Raw genomic sequence first — 22,431 nt, 5'->3', positions numbered from 1 at the left:
CGCGCGCGGCCACGTCGCGCCTCACGAGCCCCGCGTGCTTCGTCCCCGCCGCGGCGGCCCCGAGGCGAAGCCGCTTCCCACTTCTCCGGGACCCAGCGAGCCGGCGGGCACTTCCAGAGAGACGGAGCGGGGACGAAGCGCGGGCGGGCCGGGCTCGGCGGAGGGGCCGGGCTCGGCGGAGGGGCAGGGCGGGGGGCGGCCGCAGCCCCTTCGCCCCGCCCGGGCGGCTCCGCACGGAGCCCGGAGCGGAGCAGCCCCGGCGCCCACGGCCAATGAGCTCGGCGGCAGGGGCCGAGCCAGCCGCGCTATAAGAGCCGGGGCGGCCGCGGCGGCCGCAGTCCCTGAGCGAGGCTGTGGCGGGGCGGTCGCGCTCGTTTTCTCTCAACGGGAAGGGCCGGGCGGCGCGACCATGTGCGGTGAGTGGCGGTGCTGGCGGGCCGGGATGGGAGCGATGGAGGCGGCGCCGCGGGCAGCCCCCTGCCCCGGGGAGCCCCTTCCCGCCCCGTTGCGGGCGGCCGCGAGGCGCCGGCGGACAAAGCGCGCTCTGTCCGGTGCCCCGTCGGGGTGCGCTGCGGCGGGGACGGCACAAGAGCCGCTTTATTTTTATTTAATAGCGGCGGGCTGGGGGTGCCGGGGGGAGGCGTGAGGCGCCCGGCGTCCTGCCCCTCCTGGCAGCCGCTGGTTCCGGAGCCTCGTCCGCGCTGCGTCCATTTTGTGGGGACGTGGGGAGCGGGGCTGGCTCTGGGCTGTGCCTGTGGTGGTAGGTGATGGTGAAACCTCCACCATCCTTTCAGAAACGTGCCCCTTTTTTCCCCCATAGTCCTTCTTCCTTTCCAGTGTCCTGCTGGCTTGCCTTAGCTTTTGTGAGCAAAACTGTGGTGGTCCCAACTGCCCCTTTTTTGGGATGTTTGGGCTCCTCGGTGATGTTTGCTCCTGGACCAGCATTGGCTTTGGCCAACGTGCAGACTTCTCCCGCTGTTGGCTCTGTGTTTCCTAACCAAGTGTTGTGGGCTCGGCATGAGTAGGACTGAGCTACGGTGATAGGCAGCTTGTGGTTTCAAACAAAGGCTGCAAAGGTGGAATTGTGGGCTCATGTGAGTTAATTCACCTTCCTTTCCCTCATAAAGATGAGATGGGGAAGGTGATATCTGTGTAGCACATACATACAATTGCTTAGGTGTGCTCTGGTGAGATGGAAATCAAAGCTTTGATTCAAAGGCTGCTAGTGCAATATAGTGTGTTATGGAGGAAACTTTAGTGAAAATATACTTATCCCTTCACTTAACTTTTCTCTTGGGTCTGAAATGATTCTTCCACTGAAAGGGGGGGAAGAAAACTTAGCAGTTTTGGTGAAAACTCTTCTGTGAGATGCCTACTGAACAGGAGCTAACTGCTGCTCCCAAAATATATCTCCAGAGCTAGATATCTTTTCTTTGCTTTCATATCCTTTAATCATTGTAACTTCAAAAAGACCACGGTATCTAGAAGGAGGCCTCTGCTTGAATGGAAGTGCAAGATGATGCTGTTAGAGCATCAGGGTGACTTGTAACTTGCTATCAACAAAAAGCAAACTCGAGAAGAGCTGTGTTTGTCTCTGAAGCAAAGGCTCTTCAGGTGAGAGACTTGGCTCCTTGCCTAAGTAAGCCAAAGGTATTGATTGCAACCATTAGGATATAGAATGTGTAAAGCTTAACACATCTGGTCTATATTGATTGAGAAATCAAGGTGTTAGCAATATTATATGAGTAGAACGGCTCGCCTAGGGTGGAGTAAGTCGGTATGAAACGGAAAAGGATAATATATGAAATGCAGTGAGTAGTGTTAGCTTGTTGCCAACATTAAGATCCCATCAATGCTTGAAGGCCAAGCACCTTCCATGCTGGCAGAGTGAGTAAACATCCAAAGAAAGGGACTAAGATGGTACTGAAAGGAAAAGTTTTGGGGTGTTACTGACCTGATTCCCAGGCATTTCTTTAAAAAATCCAAGCTGGTCTAGATGGGGTTTCTTAACAAGAAAGGCATCCCTTATCTTCATGCTTTACTGAATATGCTGTAGGAAGTGTAGGAGTTCTTGAGGTCCTCTGCGCAATCAGCAATTTAAACATTCTCTCTAATACCTTTTGAGGTTTAACTGGTCATTAAATATTGGCCTAAGTATACTTTTTAGGAAACAAATTTTAAATATTCTCATTTATGCGTGCAAATGCGGTAGAGCAAAGGTGATGCAGGGTTTAGAATAAGAAACACAGGTAAAACGTTCTTAAACTCATTGCCAATTTTTAGATCAAAAACCATATCATCAGGAAATGAAACTGAATCTGGGACTAAGTTTGTGACATCAAAAACATGCTTGCTTCAATACTGAACAGAGGCTTCCTTTTACTTTAAAAATCATTACTGTTGCTCAGGCTGTAGGTATAGGCTGCCCTCTTGATTTTTTGGCAAAATTTTGCAATTACAAGTTTGTGTTTTTTTTTTTTTTTTTTTTAATTCTACAAGATTTTTGATGCTCAACTTTCTATCTTGGAGAGAAAAGGGGAATCTCTAAACTCCCAGTACGTGCCTAAAGGGAGAGCCTTACTTTGAGTCTGTGTACCTATTTAAAGGCAGCTTTAATAGTGTCTTAATGACCTGTTGGTTTCCATTTTGATTATCGTATTTTAAAGGTAAACTGTAACCTGATAGATCTGTTTGATGCTTCTGAGCCAACCCTGAGGTTGTGGAAACCCCAGATGCAGAGAGTAGATGTAGCATTTGGGTTGAGAGCAATGCTTTAGTAAAATGCTTCTTAAATTTCACTGGATTCCATGCTACATAAATAAGTTAGGAAAATATTTCTTTGCTGATACTGTGCTGACGATAAAGAAATTAATATTTATCACTTCAGAATTATATTAGGCTCCAAAGTTACTTGAGAACCCCCCTGGGGAGTAGGGATGTGAGCCCTGTTGAAAAGGGCATCTAATGGCTTGTGGAGGCCATTACACAGTACCATAGTAGTATCACAGACCTCTCTGAGAATGATTCAACTAAGATTCAATCACCTTGGTGTGCTTCCAGAAGGAATGAAGCTGCAAGAGGTCTTTATCAAATGTTCTTGCTAAAGGAGTTGAGCAATGCACTTTAAATCTAGCCAAAATGATGGAGTAGGGAAGAAAATATGCAACTGGGTAAATCATGAAACAGAAGAACAAAATTATAAAGGAAGCCATGCTGAGAGTAAGATTTATTTCGTTTAACTGAAAGTTTGTAATATATTCCTTGACAAGTCAAACTCAGCTATTGCTTTCACTGTAATGGCCTCTAGTGACTTCTGGCTGTTCCTGTCCACATGTGTGGAGTCACAGCTCGAGTTCCCCAGGAACAAGGAGCCTTTAACAATTGCAGCACACTGCTAGCATTGTAAAGACAGTCCCGAAGGAAGCGTTTTCCTGGAGCTCTGCGGAGTCAAAGATGCCACATGGAACATAAAAGCGTGATGTGTCTTAAATACATTGTGAAATCTGGCCTAGAAAGTAGAGCTGGATCTGAAGTGAGGTGTGTAGCAATGTTTTGGAATGATGTTGAGAAATTTGTCTTGAAGAATGCTGCTCTTGAGGTCCGTGGTTAGTGCCAGAGAAGGGTAAATGCTGATCTGGAAAAATGATCAACAAGCTCTCAGTCTAAGGTGGCTCTATATAACTGGAGGCATTATTTTCCAAGTATCCATGAACAGTGTTTAGAAGGTGCTCAAATACCTAAATATCTCTTTAAATGCAATTATTGTCTTAATAGCTCCATTAATATTGGACACTCTGGAAATTATTAGTCTCATAAATCTCAACCCTGTAACAGGAAAGGATTTTCCACCATGAATACCTGCAAGATGCATTCCAAGAGTAGTGTAATGCTCTTAGGCTCTCTGTCACCTCAGCAGTCTGTTTTTGCTAATGCTACCTTTTTTTTTTTCCAGTAGTTTGACTTCCTCTGATAGTTTGATTAAAGAGACTGTTGGAACATTGGAATTAGAAGTTTCTGATGGGATACATATTCTCAAGAGTTAGTAACAAGGCCTAATCTATCCTTATAAATGCAGAAATCCCAGAAAGAATAATCAACAGAAAAAGGAACAACATGTGTGTGTTTTGTTTTCAGCCTACCCTTTTATTATGCCTTTTCTAATGTTACAACAACTCCCCCCCCCCCCCCCCCAAACTTTTGGGGAAAGAAGGCTTACCTATCTCTGAAGAGTGAGAGAATAGTATTAAAAACAACAGCAACCTTTTATTGATACCGTCTCTCTTGAAGAGGCCAGTCATTTGATTTGTGGAGTCTACTAGACTGTCCCTTTGCAAAGGAGAAAGCAGTGGGTTCACATCATTTGTGACCTCTGTGTAAGGGGTGGCCTGAATCACGTGCAGAGAGTAAATGGATCTTATGTCTGTCAGGCTGGGATTGGCAGGCAGGGCTGTGTTGAGGCAGTGCAAGGCTGAATGCTTGTTTTTTTTTTTTTTTTTTTTTTTTTTTTTGGATGACCCTGTGCTGTATCTTCTCTTTCCTCCCTTTGTTGTCCTATCCTTTTGACTTCTGCTGGTCCTTTATAATATTTTCATGTCTATTCTCATGTCTTTTTGAAGCGATTGGTGTGTATCAGATGAAGCTGGAGCCTTGCAGAAATAGCTGGTTGTGCTGACCACCTACTTCTGGGCATTCAGGGCTGTGACTTTGGTTACAAAAGTCTCCTTGTGTTACTACTGGTGAATATATTCCTTCTTTGAATGTCTAGTTTTAGATCTGGATACGAAATAGATCACACTGTTCCCATTTTCAGCTGTGGTTTTCATGAAAAGTAGATTTTTTTTGCTTACGCGTTCTCAAATGCTTAACTCTTGGTGGGTAACATCAGGAGGAGAGTGAAACTGGCTGTGAAAGCTGGTGTGCTTGCCTGATGAAAATGGTCAGCATTCATTTATTGTTGTTATATTTTTCTTTCTATTTAAAAACACTATAGTAAGAATTAAAATAAATGGGAAAGTAGGGTTCTCCTGGGATGTCTTCATGTTCTAATAGCTTTAAAATTCAATTTGAAGGGCTGCAAACTCTAAACTTTTTTTCCTCTCTCCCCTCACCCCTTCCTCTTTTCTGTTTAAACAGGAATTTTTGCTTATCTGAACTACAGAGTACCTCGAACTCGGAAGGAAATATTTGAGACGCTGATAAAAGGATTGCAGAGATTGGAATACAGAGGATATGACTCTGCAGGTATTAAAACTTGCCCAACAAATCAATGTCAGCAACAAATAGCTATTTGTGTGACTTTTCATGGGCTTTTAACTTCTGCATCCTTGGGGTTTGGTTTAGTTTGCCTGTGTTTTATAACTACCAATTGAAACAGTCCCTTACCTTGGTTTTTGGAGTTTCTTCTCTTGGTTTCCTTGGGATTTTAAATCGGATGTTTAGGTCTGTAATCTGATGGTGGTTGAGATTTAGCATGCCTGAGCAAACCAAACAGGGTAAGGAAGAGCACCTCCATGTATGGCCCTGTGGTTTATGACTCAAGTTGTCTTGTGCATGTGTGTTCTAGTAAAAAGATAAGGAAACCTAAATCTGTTTTAGTTTGAATTAATGGCATCATGCAAAATGTCTGTCCTTGGGCAAAATTTGAAATAACTTTCATATATATTTTCATCTATGCTGTGGATGTACATATGTGTGATGTAGTTTAATTTGAATATATACATGCACTAGTCTAGTGACAGGCTTCACTTTGGAAGATGATTTTTGGAGTTACTGTTGTATTTGTGTGTGTGTCTGTATCTTCTCAGCCTGTTTCATCTAGTATCTTTCTTGGTTTAAATAACACTTGTAATTGTGCCCTAAATTGTAGGTGTGGCAATTGATGGAAATAATAATGAAGATAAAGAAAGGTTTATCAAACTAGTTAAGAAAAGAGGAAAAGTAAAGGCCCTAGAAGAAGAATTGTACAGTGAGTGTCTTAAAACTTACACTTTTCCTTGGCTTCCTATTCATAGCATATCTACATCTCAGCAGAAATTCAAACTGTGAAATTAATCTTTGTATTTTTACCAGTAATAATTGCATTGTATAACTTAATGAGAGCTATAAATGGCTTTTGCCTCCCAAATCTGCATTTGTAAAGCAAGTTAATCTTCAGTACTGTGAAATTACTGGTCTGTTGCCCTCTTCGGTTGCTGCCATGTTCTTTAAGACCTGGGGTCCCTTGCTATGCTGCTTGTGTGATTACTGTGCTTGGTAGATGAAAGAGTTTACACTAGCATTTAAATAGCTGACTGTCACCAGTGTGCTTTATACAGCACTTTCATCTATGGAGAAAAAAGCTTTGTTTTAATGCTTTTATATTTATATTAATATGGTTTGTTAGCCTATCTGTTATTGGCCAAAAATGCTGAATTGGCTGAATGAAACCAAGTGTCATTCCTAGCAACTTGAACTATTTAAAGTGTAATGTTAAGAGAGCAAATAATTTTAAAGGAGGGTGGAAGATAGCTTTTAATTTTTTTGCCTGTAAAAATCATTGGAGTTTTATTAGTTGAATTTGCCTCACCCAAGCACACTCATAACTTCTAATATTTGGTAATTTTTTCTTGTGTGTAGAACAAGACAGCCTGGATTCAAAAGCAGCTTTTGAAACACACTTTGGAATTGCTCATACTCGCTGGGCAACTCATGGAGCACCCAGTGCAATAAACAGTCACCCTCAGAGATCAGATAAAAAGAATGGTACGTATTTAAGATGTAATTCATCTTAAACTGTATGAATTTGAAATAGTTGAGTTTACATAATACAAATGGCCTGTTGTCTTACTAGTATTGTGGTATCTGTTCTGTATACTAGGGCTGAATTGTTGCAATACTATTGAGATCAGATGTTCCTGTGATGAAATAGAATCTCTTCCATGGCTAAAATAATATTGTAAAAATGAATGAGATAGTTTGCCTGAAAACTGGTACCAGTTTTCAGGCCAGTGGGCAACATTTTTGCAACAATGAGACATTGCAAATGAGAGTGTAAGTGCATCAGATTGTCTGGGCTGGAAAAGGGAGATTCACATGGTTTCTCACCTGAGAGGTGACCTGGTGCTATTCTGCTAGCTGTAGTTTAAAACGGTCTTGATGCTTAGGAACAACCTGTACATACCTTCACCATTTCCAAGCCTCTGAATTCTTCTATGCATGCTATGATAAACTGGGACCTTGCTACTGTAGTAAGTCATTTCTAGTGTTTAAGTCTTCTGCTTCATGTGCAGTGTTAAGTGTCTTAGCTTTTCATTACTTTTCTTTCAGAGTTTGTTGTAATCCATAATGGAATCATTACAAATTATAAGGACCTGAGAAAATTTCTGGTAAGTTTATAGCAGCTTAACTATAAAACTATAAGCTATATCCTACCACCCACCAGATATTACTTTGTTAGGATCTGAATTGAATTTTCTCAGTAAATCAGCTGTAAAATGGTAGTCTGAGGGAGGCTTCATAAAGATACTCAGGAGCTGGTGAAGTGCAAGGCATTCTTGTATTTCTAAATGCAAAATACCTCCTGGTAGGACAGCTTTGTGCTCAAACCATTTGCAAGTGTGTATATGTGTTAGCCTCTCCTTGCCAGCGAGTCAGGAGGGAGCCCAAACAAGTCTTATTGCTGTGTTTCCAAAAGACTAAACTACACATCACAGAGAAAGTCTTTATTTACTGTGATATGTGTGCCACTCCAGTGTAAAGTTCTGAGTAGAGAGTTGAAAGGCTCTGTTTCTTGCCCAAAGCTGAAAGTACTTTCCTGTATGGTATTTCAGGAGAGCAAAGGCTATGAATTTGAGTCTGAAACGGACACAGAAACAATTGCCAAATTGATCAAATATGTATATGACAACAGAGAGAGTGAGGATACCAGTTTCTCAGCCTTGGTAGAAAGAGTTATTCAACAATTGGTAAGTTGTGTGGTTTTCTGTATGTGTGTCAAGTTTCTCCCCTACCTTGTGCTATCTGTGGAAGCTATCTGTGAGGCTTCTTAATTTTGCATTTGTGCTTTTGGATCTTCAAGATCTTCAATCTTCAATACTCCTTAGAAGTTGTTGTGAATAATGCTTCTTGACTCTCAAATTATGTCTAATAGACCAAGAAATTAGATCAAAACTCCTTAAATATTTTCATAGATGCATTACAAACTTAGTGTAAACTTTTTGTGCCTCAAACTGTGCAGATGATTCTCCCCTTCCTGCAGTCTCATGCTGGAGTGACAGTTACTTTTTTCCCTTTGTAAGGCAGGAAGGCTTTTGCTCTTGTTGCAGTAATGCTTGTCACGTTTACAAGCTGCAATAAGGCTATGTTATGTTTGATTGCATGATCCTGTTGTTGTGTGAGGGCTTTCTCAAACTAGAAGGAGTAACTGCATGATGCAATGAGGAAAACCTAGCTGCATGTTCATATTAAAAGCAGTTTGCGAACACATGTTTTATGTTTATTACCAGTAAGAGTACTGAGATCTTGCACTGGAAGCTATTTTATAAATAAAAGAAGCTGAAGTGTCTTGCCCGAGTGTTCACTTCCTGAGCTTTCAGCTGTTGCCTTGTATGTGACCGTTGTTCTGCTTCTTGACTAATTCCTTTAAAGGTGCAGTCTGCCTTCCAGGAAGAGAATTCCTGATAATAGTAATGAGCTTTCCCTTAGAGGTGTCTCGGGAAGAGGGGCCCCAGTTTAATGAGACATGACTGAGATAAGTTGCTTAGGACTTTATTCTTATCTGTCTGCATGATTTCAGGAAGGTGCTTTTGCATTGGTTTTCAAGAGCATTCATTACCCAGGTGAAGCTGTTGCTACTAGGTGAGTAAAAAATCCTTTTTACATCTAATTCATGCTAGTAAAATATTTGTTCTTGCCAATATCTCTTCCCTTAAATCTTATTTAAGAAATTAAAAAAAGTCTTATTTTTAAGTAGACTTATAGTGTGACCAACTCTTCTCACCAGGGAACAAAAAAGTATTTGCTTTATTTGAATTCAGTAGGTGGGTATCTGTACTACTGGAATCTATATGAAATCCAGCAAAGCTCCACTGAGCTGTTAAATTTAACTTAATTTGAGCTTTATAGACTTCATATCAGAGTTACAGTGATTGTGCATAATGATTAGGTTTCATAAAACACTGACTCTGTATTTTTTTTCACTTGGTTTTTGCTTAATAAATTAGACATGATGCCTCACTCCAGAGGATGCAAACACAGTAATGAAAACAAGTTGGATGTTGTATTCTTGATTAATGCAAATTACACTTTTAGCTAGTGATTATCTAGTTGACACTCAGAAGAACTTACTACTGACAAACTCACTCCTGTAGTCTATCCCTTTGTCTGTTACAGCCTCACAACAAAGGTTTTTTTGTGTGTTTTGTGTTTGTTTGTTTTTAGCAATATATGACTCATATATTAAAAAAAAAAAAAAAAAAAAAAAACCTTAAAATTCCACAATTTCAGAGGAGCAGTGATGAAGGCTGACAATCCTGAGCTGAAAAGGCTACAGGATGAAATAGTATGCTAGGGGTATATTGCTGGCTCACTTGGCAGGCAGAGAAACAGCTTTTCTTTAAACAGCAGAGGTGCAACTTCCTCTACCTGAATATAGATTTGGGGAAGAGGAGGTGGGCAGTATGACTCACCAAAGCATGTGGCCTCTATTTAGGTAGAGTTTGGAGAATTTTACAGAACAAGACAAAACTGTATAATTTTTGCAAGGTAATGGAGTTAAGATGAACTTCTACCCTCATCCTTTAGGGACAAGATAGGATGTTTTTCTTCAACTTTGCAGATGTTTTTTGACTTTCCTGCCTGAAGCTTTCTCTTGGCAAACTTGTGAATGTTTCCTTTGTAGGAGAGGAAGCCCTCTGCTTATTGGTGTTAGAAGCAAGTACAAGCTTTCCACTGATCAGATTCCTGTTTTATATAGGACATGTAAGTTGATACTCAATTATCTTATTGCTAAGATTATTGTCACTCTATAATTAGAAGTAAGGCTAATTAGTTTCTGAATTATAGAACAAGTAGATGATGGCCCAAATTGGTAACCAAGATATTCTATTTTTGTACTTCTGTATGTATTTCATAAAAGCCTTTGCTTGGTTCCTCTTGACTCAGTGCTGTGTAACTACATAGATGTGATGCCTTTGGTCTGTGTAGTCTGTAATCTAACAGATTTGAGTCTGTGTTTCAGATTTCTTTTTTTTTTTTTTTAACAGGCAACATTGAGAACGTAAAGAATATATGTAATTCCCGAATGAAAAGACTGGACAGCTCTACCTGCCTTCATGCCATTGGGGATAAGGCAGTAGAATTTTTCTTTGCTTCAGATGCAAGGTAGTGTAGTACTTAAAGCATTGCTTTTGTCTAGACTTCCAGAACTATGTCACTTCTAATTGTTTTGTTGCAGTGCAGCTGTTCTGACAGGATAGCTGCTTCTCTAGGTGGCTTTATAGAGCCCACAGGCTGAGATACTGGTGTCAAGCCTTTGCAATTATCATGTACTTAAGTTGTGAGCAGGTGCAATATCTGCTTATCACTAGTCTCTGCCTTCTGTGTAAAACCAGTCCTGTGCAGGAAGGCAAACTGAGAGCATCAGTAAAGCACTTGGGCAGCATATAGGCTACTCTGGAGTTCTGGGGCACTGAAATGCTGTCTGAGGCTCAGAGGAAAAAATAATGTTGTGGTTCCATCTTAGCAGGAACACACTTCTGTCTTGAAAGCAAGAATCCTGACCTCAGGTCTTGGTGGGAGACCCTGCCACACTTGGAGGCAGGATCATTAGGAATTTGCTGCTGTGAGATGGTGGTTCCTGAGGTTTTTTTGCTACCCATGCCTGTTAGAGTGCAGGAGGAGCAGCAGATGGAGCCATTTCCTTTAAGATGGTTCTATCTATAGTTATGTTGAAGAGGAACATAGAGGACTCTTGAGTGGCTCTGGATAAAAACTGGCTTTGAGGAGTGTTGCTGCCACCTCTTACTGAAATGGCACATTTGTCTCGCTTTGCTTTTCTTCCTGTAGTGCTATCATTGAACACACCAACAGAGTAATCTTCCTGGAAGATGATGACATTGCAGCAGTAACTGATGGGAAACTTTCAATTCATCGGCTTGAACGTTCAGCAAGTGATGATCCTTCCCGGGCCATCCAGACCTTGCAGATGGAATTGCAGCAAATAATGAAAGGTGGGTTAAAGTGTAATTCAGTATATTCAAAGATGAACAACTACTGAGTGTATAGGTAAATAGGCCTGATTTGTGGTATTTGTACTGGGAATTGGTAATTCCTGCGCTTGTAATCAAGGAGAAGGTGGGCAGAATGGGACCCTGCCCATTTTTTATTCTCAGAAGAGTTCTAGGTACTTTTTGATCTCGCTATTGAATGAGAACTTTAACATAAATATGATGATATTACGACTATGACTGTTGACCTATAAACAAATAACTTTTAAGAAGTTTTTAAAGAAAACTTAAAATACCCTGTCAGTTTAGGGAAAATGAAAACAACTTAATACATCAAAGTACCTATCCTTTCTTTTTTCTCATCTATCCTTAAATCAGTTTGCTACCACAGCTTAACTTAAAAATTCTGTTTATGAAAGACTTGAAATAACAAACTGTACATGAACTTGACCATGTAATGCTTTCCTAAACAGGTAACTTCAGTGCATTCATGCAGAAGGAAATTTTTGAACAACCAGAATCAGTGGTCAATACTATGAGAGGCAGGGTGAATTTTACCAACAGCACAGGTAACTTAGTTTAACTTGAAGCCTTATTTTAGGTGGCAAAACTTGAATATATTAACTAGAAAATAAAATTACAGCATTAATGTATGTTTTTCTATTGGTTATAATTGTAGTTCTGTTGGGTGGTCTGAAAGATCATTTGAAAGAAATCAGAAGATGCAGAAGACTGATCATTATTGGCTGTGGGACCAGTTTCCATGCTGCAGTAGCTGTATGTTCAGCTTTACCACATATCTATATTTAGATGAGCTCTTCATTTGTGGCTTTTTCCCCTTTCTATATCTCATACTTGTCCTTGTACCTAGATCTGACACTATTACACTTTTAATTATTATGCTATTACAACTTTGCCTTTTATGCCACTCTTTATGCTTCTATTACCTGCTGTGCTATAGGTATTGTCTTCACCTTGGTGTTAAAGCTTTGGTGACACTTCTAAAATTAGATTCAATTAGATCACCCTTGCATTATCCCTCTAAAGACATCTGTATTGATGTGGGTGGCAATATTAATAAATGCTGTGTGCTGACTAAATTCAGACTCGACAAGTGCTGGAAGAATTAACAGAGCTACCTGTGATGGTGGAACTTGCCAGTGACTTCCTGGATAGAAACACACCTGTATTCAGAGATGATGTGTGCTTTTTTATAAGTCAGTCGGGTGAGTTGCTTCTACTATTTGTCTTTAACTGATGGAAAAATTTAGAAAGCAGGGAGGGAAAAGTGTGTGTGTGTGCATGAGTGTATTCCTTTCTCTTGCAGAGGGACAATAGTAATGAGCTGGTTGTCTGTTCTGAATGAAAATTTTCAGACTTGATTCAAAAATGTAGACAATGACTGAGTGGTAAACATGATTTTCGCTTGTGTTTTTGCATTTTTAAGTGTGAAAGCAATTATTTCTTGCACAGCAAGAGTTGCACAGTAACTTCAAGTGTAGTTTAAGTTTCTTGGGTACCTTTATTATGCTGCGCCCGCCTTAAAAGTCAACATGTAAATATTTTCTAGGTGAAACTGCAGATACACTTATGGCCTTGAGGTATTGTAAAGAACGTCGTGCTCTAACAGTTGGCATCACAAACACAGTTGGAAGCTCAATATCCAGGGAGACTGACTGTGGTGTACATATCAATGCCGGCCCTGAGATAGGTGTGGCGAGCACAAAGGTAATGGCTGTTCACTGTTTGACTTTCATACTTCCGCCACTGTGGAATCTAGTTAAAATTTTAATTGTGGAACCTCAGAATGAGGTCATGCTAACTCCTCTGCAGGCGTAGCTGCTAAATATTTTGCTTTGTCTGCAGGCTTATACCAGCCAGTTTGTGTCTCTTGTAATGTTTGGCCTAATGATGTCTGAAGACAGAATTTCCTTGCAAAAAAGGAGGCAAGAAATTATTAGTGGACTACAGTCACTGCCAGGTATATTGATAATTTGGGAGTGGAAAGGGCTGGGAGGGAATGTTCGAAGAATTTAGAATATGATTTGGAGATCCTTAGACTGCTGCTTCCTTATTTAACTCTAACCCCCTTTTCACACAAACACCCCAGGATTAGGCAATATAAGAAAATCTAATAGCTTTATGCTGTTTGCCAGTTTTGAGTACTGTTTCAAGAAAATTGGTAGGAAGATTGGAAATCTCATAGGTTATGTTTTTGAATGATAATAGCACTGTCTGAAATATATTCCTTGACCTAATTTGATATATATTTTTAAAGCCTTCCACTTGAAATCAGTATTGATAAAAAGGAAAATAATATTAATGTTAAGACGGTTGGTAGAAACTTGCATTCCACTTTTCTACAGTATGGATATTGCTGTGACCAATAATTTGCATAGAAAATTCGTTACTGAAAATGAGGCTGGACACAACATACTTTATTTTTGCAACTTTGACTTTATCTGCTAAATTATGCTATACATATTTGCCATAGTAGATCACTGAACAAGCAATTTAATAATTACTATTTCATCCAATTGATAGAATTTTTGATATGTACTTTTTATGTGATCTGATAGAGATGATTAAAGAAGTCTTGTCCCTGGATGAGAAGATACACGATTTGGCTCTTGAACTGTACAAGCAGAGATCATTGCTGGTTATGGGTCGTGGATATAATTATGCCACTTGTCTAGAAGGAGCTCTGGTATGAACCTTTTGAAATCCTTGAACATTATTTAAAATCAGCTTTTGTGCTTTCTCCAATGTAGTTTTCTCATACTTAATTCTGCTGCAATAAAGTTTCTTTCTATAACTTAGAGCAGTTAGTCCTCTTGGATTGAACACATATATCGGCTGAATCTGCAGACACTATCAGTCTTTGTTTCTTTCCTATAACAAATGCAGTGTTTAAGTGCATTTAAAGAAAAACAAAACCTTAAAATGCTGCACTGTCTGAAAACAGTATCATAAAACAGTGAACTGGTGTTCAGATGAGATGCTCATGCAAGGAACTGCTAAGTTGGATAACTATCTTTTGCAAGGATGTTTGTTATGCATGTCTCATGTTAGGCATGTCTCACAGAAGATGGAAAAGCTAAAAGTAGTTTGTGTTTGTCACTGAAGTTTGTGCTGGGTGTTTGGTTTGTAAAGTTTGGTTACTCCCATTCTTGCTTATCTGTAAATTCAAGTACCTGGGCAAACTCTGCTTTGTCTGCTTTAAGTAGCAGATGTGTAGCCTTGATGCTTTGTTGCTCTTGTGGCCTTTGTTCCTCATTTGATCTCTTAGTAACTTGCTGGATCTTTCTTTTTAGAAAATCAAAGAAATCACCTATATGCATTCAGAAGGCATCTTAGCTGGTGAGCTGAAACATGGGCCGCTAGCCCTAATAGATAAACAGATGCCTGTTATCATGGTGATAATGAAGGATCCTTGCTTCACCAAATGCCAGAATGCTCTGCAACAGATCACTGCGCGACAGGTAAGTTGTTTACTTAAGCAATGTCACTGGGAAAAAGAAGTGCACATTGAAGTGTATTGCTGATGATTATGCCTCAGAAATAGGACATTTTTAGTTAAAAGTTGCACGTGAGTGTATCTGCATCATAACTTGTCATTAATGGAAAATCTGCAGCATGTGGCTGGGTTTTTGTTTTGAAGCAAATGGAATAATGTTAAGACTCAACAGGATGAAAACATTAAATTCTCATTTACATAATGGCTTTTGTCACTCACACTGTTGTGCAAGACTGATTGTTCTAGTGAGCTACTGAGTGTCTTCAAACATGCTACAGACATGCTGGGAACTAGTATCTCAAAGCAGTTCTACCCACATCTTTAGTAACGCTTTAAAACCTTGCTTTCAGGGTCGCCCAATTATTCTGTGTTCTAAAGAAGACACGGAAAGCTCAAAGTTTGCCTACAAAACAATTGAGCTGCCTCATACAGTTGACTGCCTTCAAGGAATCCTCAGTGTTATTCCTCTCCAACTGCTTTCGTTCCACCTGGCTGTTCTCAGAGGTTATGACGTAAGTGCCTCCTATGTTTAGGCAATCCAGTTAAAGTTGAACTGCCTGCTACCAGTGTAAAGTGTTAGAAATGCTGTTTAACTATCCCTCAAAGAATTATGATAGTAGCTAGTGGCACTGCTAGTGACTCTAGAAATGACACTTTATTGCCAGGTTTTTCAGCTTTTTTTTTGTAATTGGCATCCTTAAAAACAAAGCCACAAATAAAATTTGCATAGTTTTGAGTTAAGAATACAGTTTAGACTTCTTCAGACAACTAAATCTTAAAATACGATGTTGCACATCAACTTGGATTCTGTGTCCCAAACAGCTTAGTTTGACCCTTGCTCAGTAAGAATGTAGTAGAACCTCTTTTGAGAAGGTAGCCTGTCCAAAACAGTATTTGTCAGGAGGGCTTTGGGAGCAAGGATGAAGTCAACAGTGAGTCATTATCTGCAGATCTGTAGTCTCTTGTGTGCGTTAATGAGCTCTGCTCTCTCTAGACACATTAGGAAGTCTTAAAAAAGCATGTGTGAAATGAAGTGCTAGATGCAGAATGTCAGTTTTGCTCTGTCATACTGAAAGTCTGTCTTTTCATTTTAGGTGGACTTTCCAAGAAATCTGGCCAAATCTGTTACTGTAGAATAACAGCCAAGAATACTGATGTTTCTGTCACCAGATCTAAGTTACACCTTTATAAATGTGTCTTTCTGAATTGAGAGGTACATGTTTGCCTAAGAGAAGGATAGTGCTAACTGGAAAGTGTCAGAGGCCTTCATCTTCTTTTAATGCAGCTTTGAAAGCTTTTGATGTGCCTTGTACCCAAGTGCTTTTGCTCACAGCAAATTTCTTTCAAGTTCTGAAATTGCCAAAGGAGAAGATAAAAATCATTGTTTACATACAGTATATTAAACGGACTCTTCTACTGTGCAATATATATAGCTCTCATCAGAGCAACTGTGAAACATTTTTAGCTTACACTACTTAATTAGTTTTAAAGACATAGTATTTATAAGTACAATTGTATAGCTTTTTTAAGTTATTTTTTATGTATGTTGCTGATCTGTAGCATTTCTGAATGCTCAGAATGTAAATATCTGAGCAATATGTTGACACTTGTGTGTGGTTGTTAGTTTTTTCTACTTCAGCCTCAACCTAGAAATCTGTTATCCCTCTTCCCCCTCAGCTTGCCCTCCCACTTTGCATCTGTGTTGTATTCAACCAGTCTGTTCCAAACCTCCGCTGTGGCTCTAAATTCCCAGCTATGTTTTCAATTCCTGCTTCTTTCAATGAATTATTTGAAAAGCCAGAGCAACATCTTGCTTTGTATGCTGTCCTGGCTCTTATTTGTATAACATGTACAGGGCAACAAAATAAGGGAACTGGAAGTCTTTCAAGCAATATTTCTGTTTGAAGCGTGTACAATGGAATTGCTATACCATTAAATACTCATGTAAAGTCTCTTGTGGCTGCTTTATTTGTTCCCTCTGACTCCTCATTTCAGCTCCCTGCATAGATGTAGCACTGCAGTACTTGGCCAGGTGGAGACATGGTGTCCTCCTAGTTTTGCTTCAGCCCTGCTAGCAGGAGTTCTTTCTCTCCTCCTTGTATGGGAGGAGTAGGATTTGGTGACTGTTCCTCAGTAGTTTTCTGTGCAGGCTCAAAGGTGTGAGCCCTGTTTTTGGGGCACTATAACTCAGATTTATGAATTCTAGTGGGAGAGCCTCATGCTAAAACTGAGCTAGAGGAGGCTTTTGTCCCCCTGCCCCTTCCTTTTGGGGACCTGGGTTTTAGTTTTGTGATGAGGGGAAGAAAAGGACTTTCAAGTAAAGAATAAGAGCATGTTTATCTAACTCGTTTCCTTCAGGAGCGATAACTCGAGTAGTTTAACTATACACTATTCCCAGCTAAAAGCTTTTACACACACTTACGAATCTAGCAACACCATCTTTTGCTCTAATTCCTTTCAGTTCTTGACTGTTCTTTGTGCTCTACCTTCCTCTAATGTAGATGAATAAAAGCAACTTTCCCTCCAGTGAAGGAGGAAGCTGTGCATATTTTCTTATATTTGTTTATGATCATAATGTTGCCTCTTAGGTCACTGGAAAAAAAATGCAATAAATGTGCATTTGCCCTATACAAACTATCACCACCCCTCCTCTCCACAGTTTCAAGCTAAGGCTACTCCAGGAAGTGCCCTAGGAAGCAAGAGGTTTCAAAGAACTAAGGAAAATGCATGCAGGGGCTTCTGTAGCCAGTTCTGACTTTGGAATTGTATTTTCTGACAATCACTTTCATTTCTCTTTAGATGAGTTAAACAAAAAAGTGCCTAACCCTTCAGGCTTGCTTATAAGCTGAATATATAACCTACACAAGCATTTACCAGCTTAGAGAGGCAGCTGGTGTAGCACTTCTATGAGAGTTGTTTCCACTCCTTGGTGTATGATTCCCCCCGAAGACACCCTCCCCTAACTGTTAGGGATGTGACTCTGTGACTTAGCTACCCGGGCTCTGTAACTCAGCATGTGACAGGTTTTGGTAGGTCACAGCAGAGGCCCCTTCTACACTCTGTGTTTACTGTCTTCCTCATGAAAAGTGGATCTGTTCCAAGAAGCTGACCTTTACGCAGTGTAGAGACGAGCTGACCTGGTTTAGTTAAAAATAAATAAAACACTGTATTTTAAAGCATGTGCAAGAAGGGGGAGGATGGAAAAGAAAGCACTTCCCTTAACTCTAGGAGAGTTAGGGGGGGGGAAAAAAACCCTCCAGTTTATTTTGGGCCGGCACCTGCTTTGGGATAACGACGCAGTGCGAAGGTCAAGGCGGAAGGCAGAGGGAAGCCGGGCAGGGGCTGAGGTGGGCACGAAAACAGGGAAGCGGGGGCTAACGGTGCCGCTGCGGGGCCAGGGCCGCCCCGCGCCGCAGCCCCCGCTCCCGCCGCCGGCTCCCGAGCGGGGCCGGCCCCGCCGCTGCCCCGCCCCGCGTGACGAGCGCGGTGACGTCATGAGCGCCGTGACGGCCTGATGGGGTGATGACGTCACTCCGGGGGCGCGGCCGCATTGGCCGCTGCGAGCCCCGCTCCGCCGCGCCGCGGCCCCGCCTGCGCCTGCCCTGGCTCGCGGGGCGCCGCGCCGGTCCCGCCCCCGGCTCTCCATTGGCTGAACGCGGCCGCCGGGGAGCGCTGAGTGGTCGGCGCGGGTGCCCGTCAGCGCGTGCGGGGCTGGCGCGGCCCGCGCGGGGCAGCGGGAGGCCATTGTGGCTGGCGCGGCCCTGCGCGCCGGACGAGCGGGGCGGCTGCGGCGGCCGCGAGCGCAGCGCCCCGGCCCGCCCGGAGCACACGGTGAGCGCGGCGGCCAGCGGGGCGCGCGGGCCGGGGCGGCGGGACGAGCGGCTCGCGCGGGTGCCTGCCCGCCGCGGCTGCCGCTGAGCGGGAAGTTCCCCGGTGCCGCCGCCCCCGCGAGGCGCCCGGCGGAGCGGGCGCTGCGGGGCCGCTCGGCCTGAGCCCGCCGCGGCCCCGGCCCTGCGCGCGGCCCTCGCGGCGGCCGCCCGGCCTCGCCGTCCGCCCGCGGCTCCGCGCGGCGCTGCGGGGCCCAGGCTGCCCCGGCCGCGCTGTGGGAGCGGGGAGCAGTCCCGGTGGAAGCGCCGCCGCTTCGTTGCGCGCCTCTTACATAACCCCAGTTAAGGGCAGATGCGCCTTTACACTTATTTTTTCCCCCTCTCCTTCCACCGAGCTGCGCTGCCGGCCGCGGCCCGGCTCGGTCCTCAGCAGGTTGTTAAGGAGCCGCGTGTTGCGGCCCCGAGGCGCCCGCGGAACCTCGCGTCGCGGGTGGGTTTGGAAACCAAAAGAGCCATTTCTTAAGGGCCCGATAAGATACGTAGTATGTATAGACTTCTGTGGCGTTAGCTGCTGTTAACGGTGCAGTTAGGTTTTGTGGCAGATTTGTTCAAGTAATAAGGAGCAACTTGTAACGGAGCCGTAGCTGGATTTATACCTGTTGATATGTTGCTATCTATGAGGGTTTTTACCCTTTTAATCTAAACGTAGATGCCCTTAGAAAAGGGCATCTAATTTGAGGTGCCTTTGGAAATGTGAATAAGAGAGTGGGGGTTGAGGGAGATTTTTCTGCACAGACTTTCTGTCTCTTATCTCCCTCTGCTGCTCTCTGTCACTGGTGTCTTTATGCAGTTCATTTGGAAAGAGTAAACCTGTTTATAAATATACGCACACGTGTGTATGTGTATATTATACAGGCTTTTCTCACCGCCAGTGATGGAATTTTAGCTCAAGGCCTAAAAACCCAGCTGAATACTTAGCCTTTCTTGTCACTAACACCGCGCTGTAACCACAACAGCGCTGGGAATGTGTTCCCGACTGCTGCAGCCTGTTTGTTTCACAAGCTTTTGACTTGAAGACATCCAGAGGACAGATCTGCTTAATAAGAAGTTGATTTAGAGAAGTGACTGCTTAATGCAGTATAAGCTGCTTTCAACTTTCTTTATTCTGTGAAACACCTCTCCCCTTCCCTTTGAATCTTGGATCTTTTCTTTCCTTTTTCATGGACTGCAGGTTGAAAACAGCTCCTATAATGGTTTGCAGGATCACTGTGTGTGATGTGCTGAATTAGCTTTGTGGTTCTTCTTTCGGTCTAGAATCATTTTAATTCCATGTCAATGTTATCAATGTGTAGAAGTACGTTTGCTGGCCATGCTGTGAGTGGGTGCTCTGCACTTTTGTGCTGGTCCTGGTTGTAGCTGCAGTTAGGAAGCTGTAACTGAAAACATATGTTTTTGCATTGAAATATGTCTCCTTTCCAAAGATTGCTCTATAGGAGAAGCATGGAATTTATGTGTCCTTACAACAGGAGCAATGAATCAAAGTATTTCAGGTAGGAGGGTAACAGCTCCGGGTTTGACTCTTGAGCAGTGGAAACCTTGTTTCTACTCGAGGGGTCTGGCCCCCAAAGTAGCCTCTGTGCCCATCGGCCCTGCGAAGACCTGCAGCCCCTCGGCACCGAGCTCTGTGTGGACGGCTGTGTCCGAACAACCATGTCCTGATGCTTCCCATCGGCTGGCAGCCTAAGGAAGAATTCAGGCTCAGGCTGCTGCTTCCCCTGCACGTTTTATGGAGAAGCTGGTTGCTCAGCTCTGCGAATTCCAAGGGGTGGCAAAATACATAAAAGTGCCACATTATGATGTGCATAAAATCCCTCTTTGGGTTGTGCACTAAGAACTTGTCCTGTTTTCTAAATGAATGGTTTTGTACAGGTTCTTCCAAGTGAGGGCTTCTCTGAGTCAGGTTGATTTCCCTTTACCCAACTTCATATTTGTTACAAGAAAGTACTTCATTAGTCCAGGAAGAAACACAGTCTAGTTTTTCAAAAAAAAACCCCAAAACTGTTAACTTGATGCCCAGCTTATTCAAAACTTGTGCTTTTTTTTCCCCCCCTCTGAAAATCTTTGCCCAAGATGATAAGAAAGGCTAAGATTCTGTCTCGAGTCTCCAGCCATATTTTCCTTCTAATGTCTTTTAATGTATGAAGATTTACACCAAGACTGCTCAGTGACTGTTAATCAAACAATTTGATGCTTCAGAGTCTTCAGCTTTGCAGTAATTCATGTTTGCATGTGATTCCCGTCCTAGTGGGTACCTCAGCTAATTCTGAGTTATGTTCTGTGACCAGCTGAGCTCCGTGTGCTCTCTGCTTCACCAGCCCTAGAGTTCATGCACACAGGGTTTGTTGTAAATCTTACGGGTGCCTCTGTGGTCTGTGTGTGCAGCTCCCCGTGCATCTGGCTGCAGCTGTTGTGTGTGCAGATTTGCATTTCTCTTCCTCCTGACCCGCTGCCCTCAGGTAGCTGCTGGCACAGCAGGGAATTGGTAGCTCACTTTACCTTTTGCTTAATCCTCACCTCACTCGATTAGGTACATAATGCTACCTAAACTTTGAGATACTGTAATTTATAAGAGATGCTTGATGTTTCTTTGGATTATGGAGGCCCCCTTAAGTCTAACCATTACCAGTTCAAACCCAGCCTCCACTGGGATTTGCAGCCTCTCTGCTTTACTTGCAGAGCCAAAGTGATAGGCTTTCCTTGGAATCTGAGAGACAGGCCATGTGCAGGGTGCTTCCACACTCACAATATCCTTCAGCTGGGAAAGGAGATGTCCCAGGTTTTACTACTTGGTCCTCCAACTAGCTTAAAGCCCCTCCCGTGGCCCTGTGCTGGTGCAGGTCTGTGTTGGAGCTCTTGGAGCTCTTGTTTTGTGTTGGGTCGCGAGTGTTCTCGAGACCCCTGACAAAGTCCATAGCTGCTCTTTGAATAAAAGAGACGCCGCATAGACTGCGGTTAGGACAGCTGCCCAAGGAGAAGGTGAGACAGTTTCCTTTCACACTTGACAGTGCATTTTACTCTGGGCTGTGGTATCTCTCTCTGTCATGTGGATCGTGAAAACAAAAATTTGGAAATGTTAGAGGCATTTTGAGGAATCCCTAGGGTAGCAGTTCTGTAAGCCTTGAAGAGGGTGTGTTCCCTGGAAAACTGGATGTCTGCTCTTGTTGCTGTGGAGCTGAAGAGGTTTTGCCCATCCCTTGCTCTGTAGTGTAACTGCCTACACCTCATTCATTCGTGACAGCTGCTGCTCTAACACAGAAGCCTACAGTGAGGAAGAGTCCACAGTTTCCTTAGGAAATCTACTCTAGTGCTTCACTGTTCCTGCCCCTACCAGTGGATTTTGTTTGGTCTTCCTCCCTTTCTTGGTTCCCCTTTCAGAATTCTGATCAAAATCTTCATAGCGTGTTGCTGAATTGCCACATCCATCATGCACATGGAGAACAGGTTATTTCATTCCTACTTTCTTTAGTCTCCTGTACTCTTGAAAATTATTTTCCTCATCTCCTCTTCCTCTGGAGAGATAACCTCAGTTAATTTGGCACTTTTTTCTTTTAGGTCTCTTCTTAGCTTTTAATCAGGCTCCTTTTTGTCCTCTGGGCTCTTTCCATTCAGTCCAGGTCTTTGTAAAAGCTCAGCTGAAGTTTTCAGAGCAAGTGTATTTGGGAAGTGTTCAAGAGAGGTTGACTTCAGAAAACAGCTTCACAAGTGATGTTTCTTTTTGCATATAGTTTCATGGAGAGTCTCTAAAGGTAGTGGTTAGCAGACCAGCTTCTCCCCAGATGCCCTAGTGCATATGATTGTAGCTTACTTGATGTTATGCCAGTAC

General features: G+C 42.7%; 1 protein-coding gene across 2 annotated transcripts; it reads left to right on the top strand.

Annotated features, from left to right (window-relative positions):
* Positions 1-364: 364 nt before the first annotated feature.
* Positions 365-15,985, top strand: GFPT2 (glutamine--fructose-6-phosphate transaminase 2). 2 transcript variants are annotated; one of them, XM_088536752.1, is made up of 19 exons: positions 365-416; positions 5,134-5,241; positions 5,867-5,965; positions 6,616-6,741; positions 7,306-7,364; positions 7,809-7,943; positions 8,774-8,835; positions 9,878-9,961; positions 10,198-10,359; positions 11,044-11,207; positions 11,678-11,773; positions 11,884-11,981; positions 12,310-12,430; positions 12,775-12,932; positions 13,071-13,185; positions 13,784-13,911; positions 14,519-14,686; positions 15,072-15,233; positions 15,816-15,886. In XM_088536752.1, exons 1-19 carry the CDS (start codon positions 410-412, stop codon positions 15,858-15,860), a joined length of 2,097 nt encoding a protein of 698 aa, XP_088392878.1. In that variant the 5' UTR covers positions 365-409; the 3' UTR covers positions 15,861-15,886. The 2 variants fall into 2 exon arrangements, with proteins under 2 accessions (XP_088392878.1, XP_088392877.1); XM_088536751.1 differs by having other exon boundaries at positions 377-416; positions 9,878-9,957; positions 10,242-10,359; positions 15,816-15,985.
* The last annotated feature ends 6,446 nt before the right edge of the window (positions 15,986-22,431 follow it).

This window comes from Tinamus guttatus, unplaced genomic scaffold, assembly GCF_059628265.1.
Source record: "Tinamus guttatus ecotype Peru unplaced genomic scaffold, ASM5962826v1 Tinamus_guttatus_pri_ptg000710l, whole genome shotgun sequence".
Taxonomy (NCBI): Eukaryota; Metazoa; Chordata; class Aves; order Tinamiformes; family Tinamidae; genus Tinamus; species Tinamus guttatus.
This window is presented reverse-complemented; position numbering and strand designations above follow the sequence as displayed.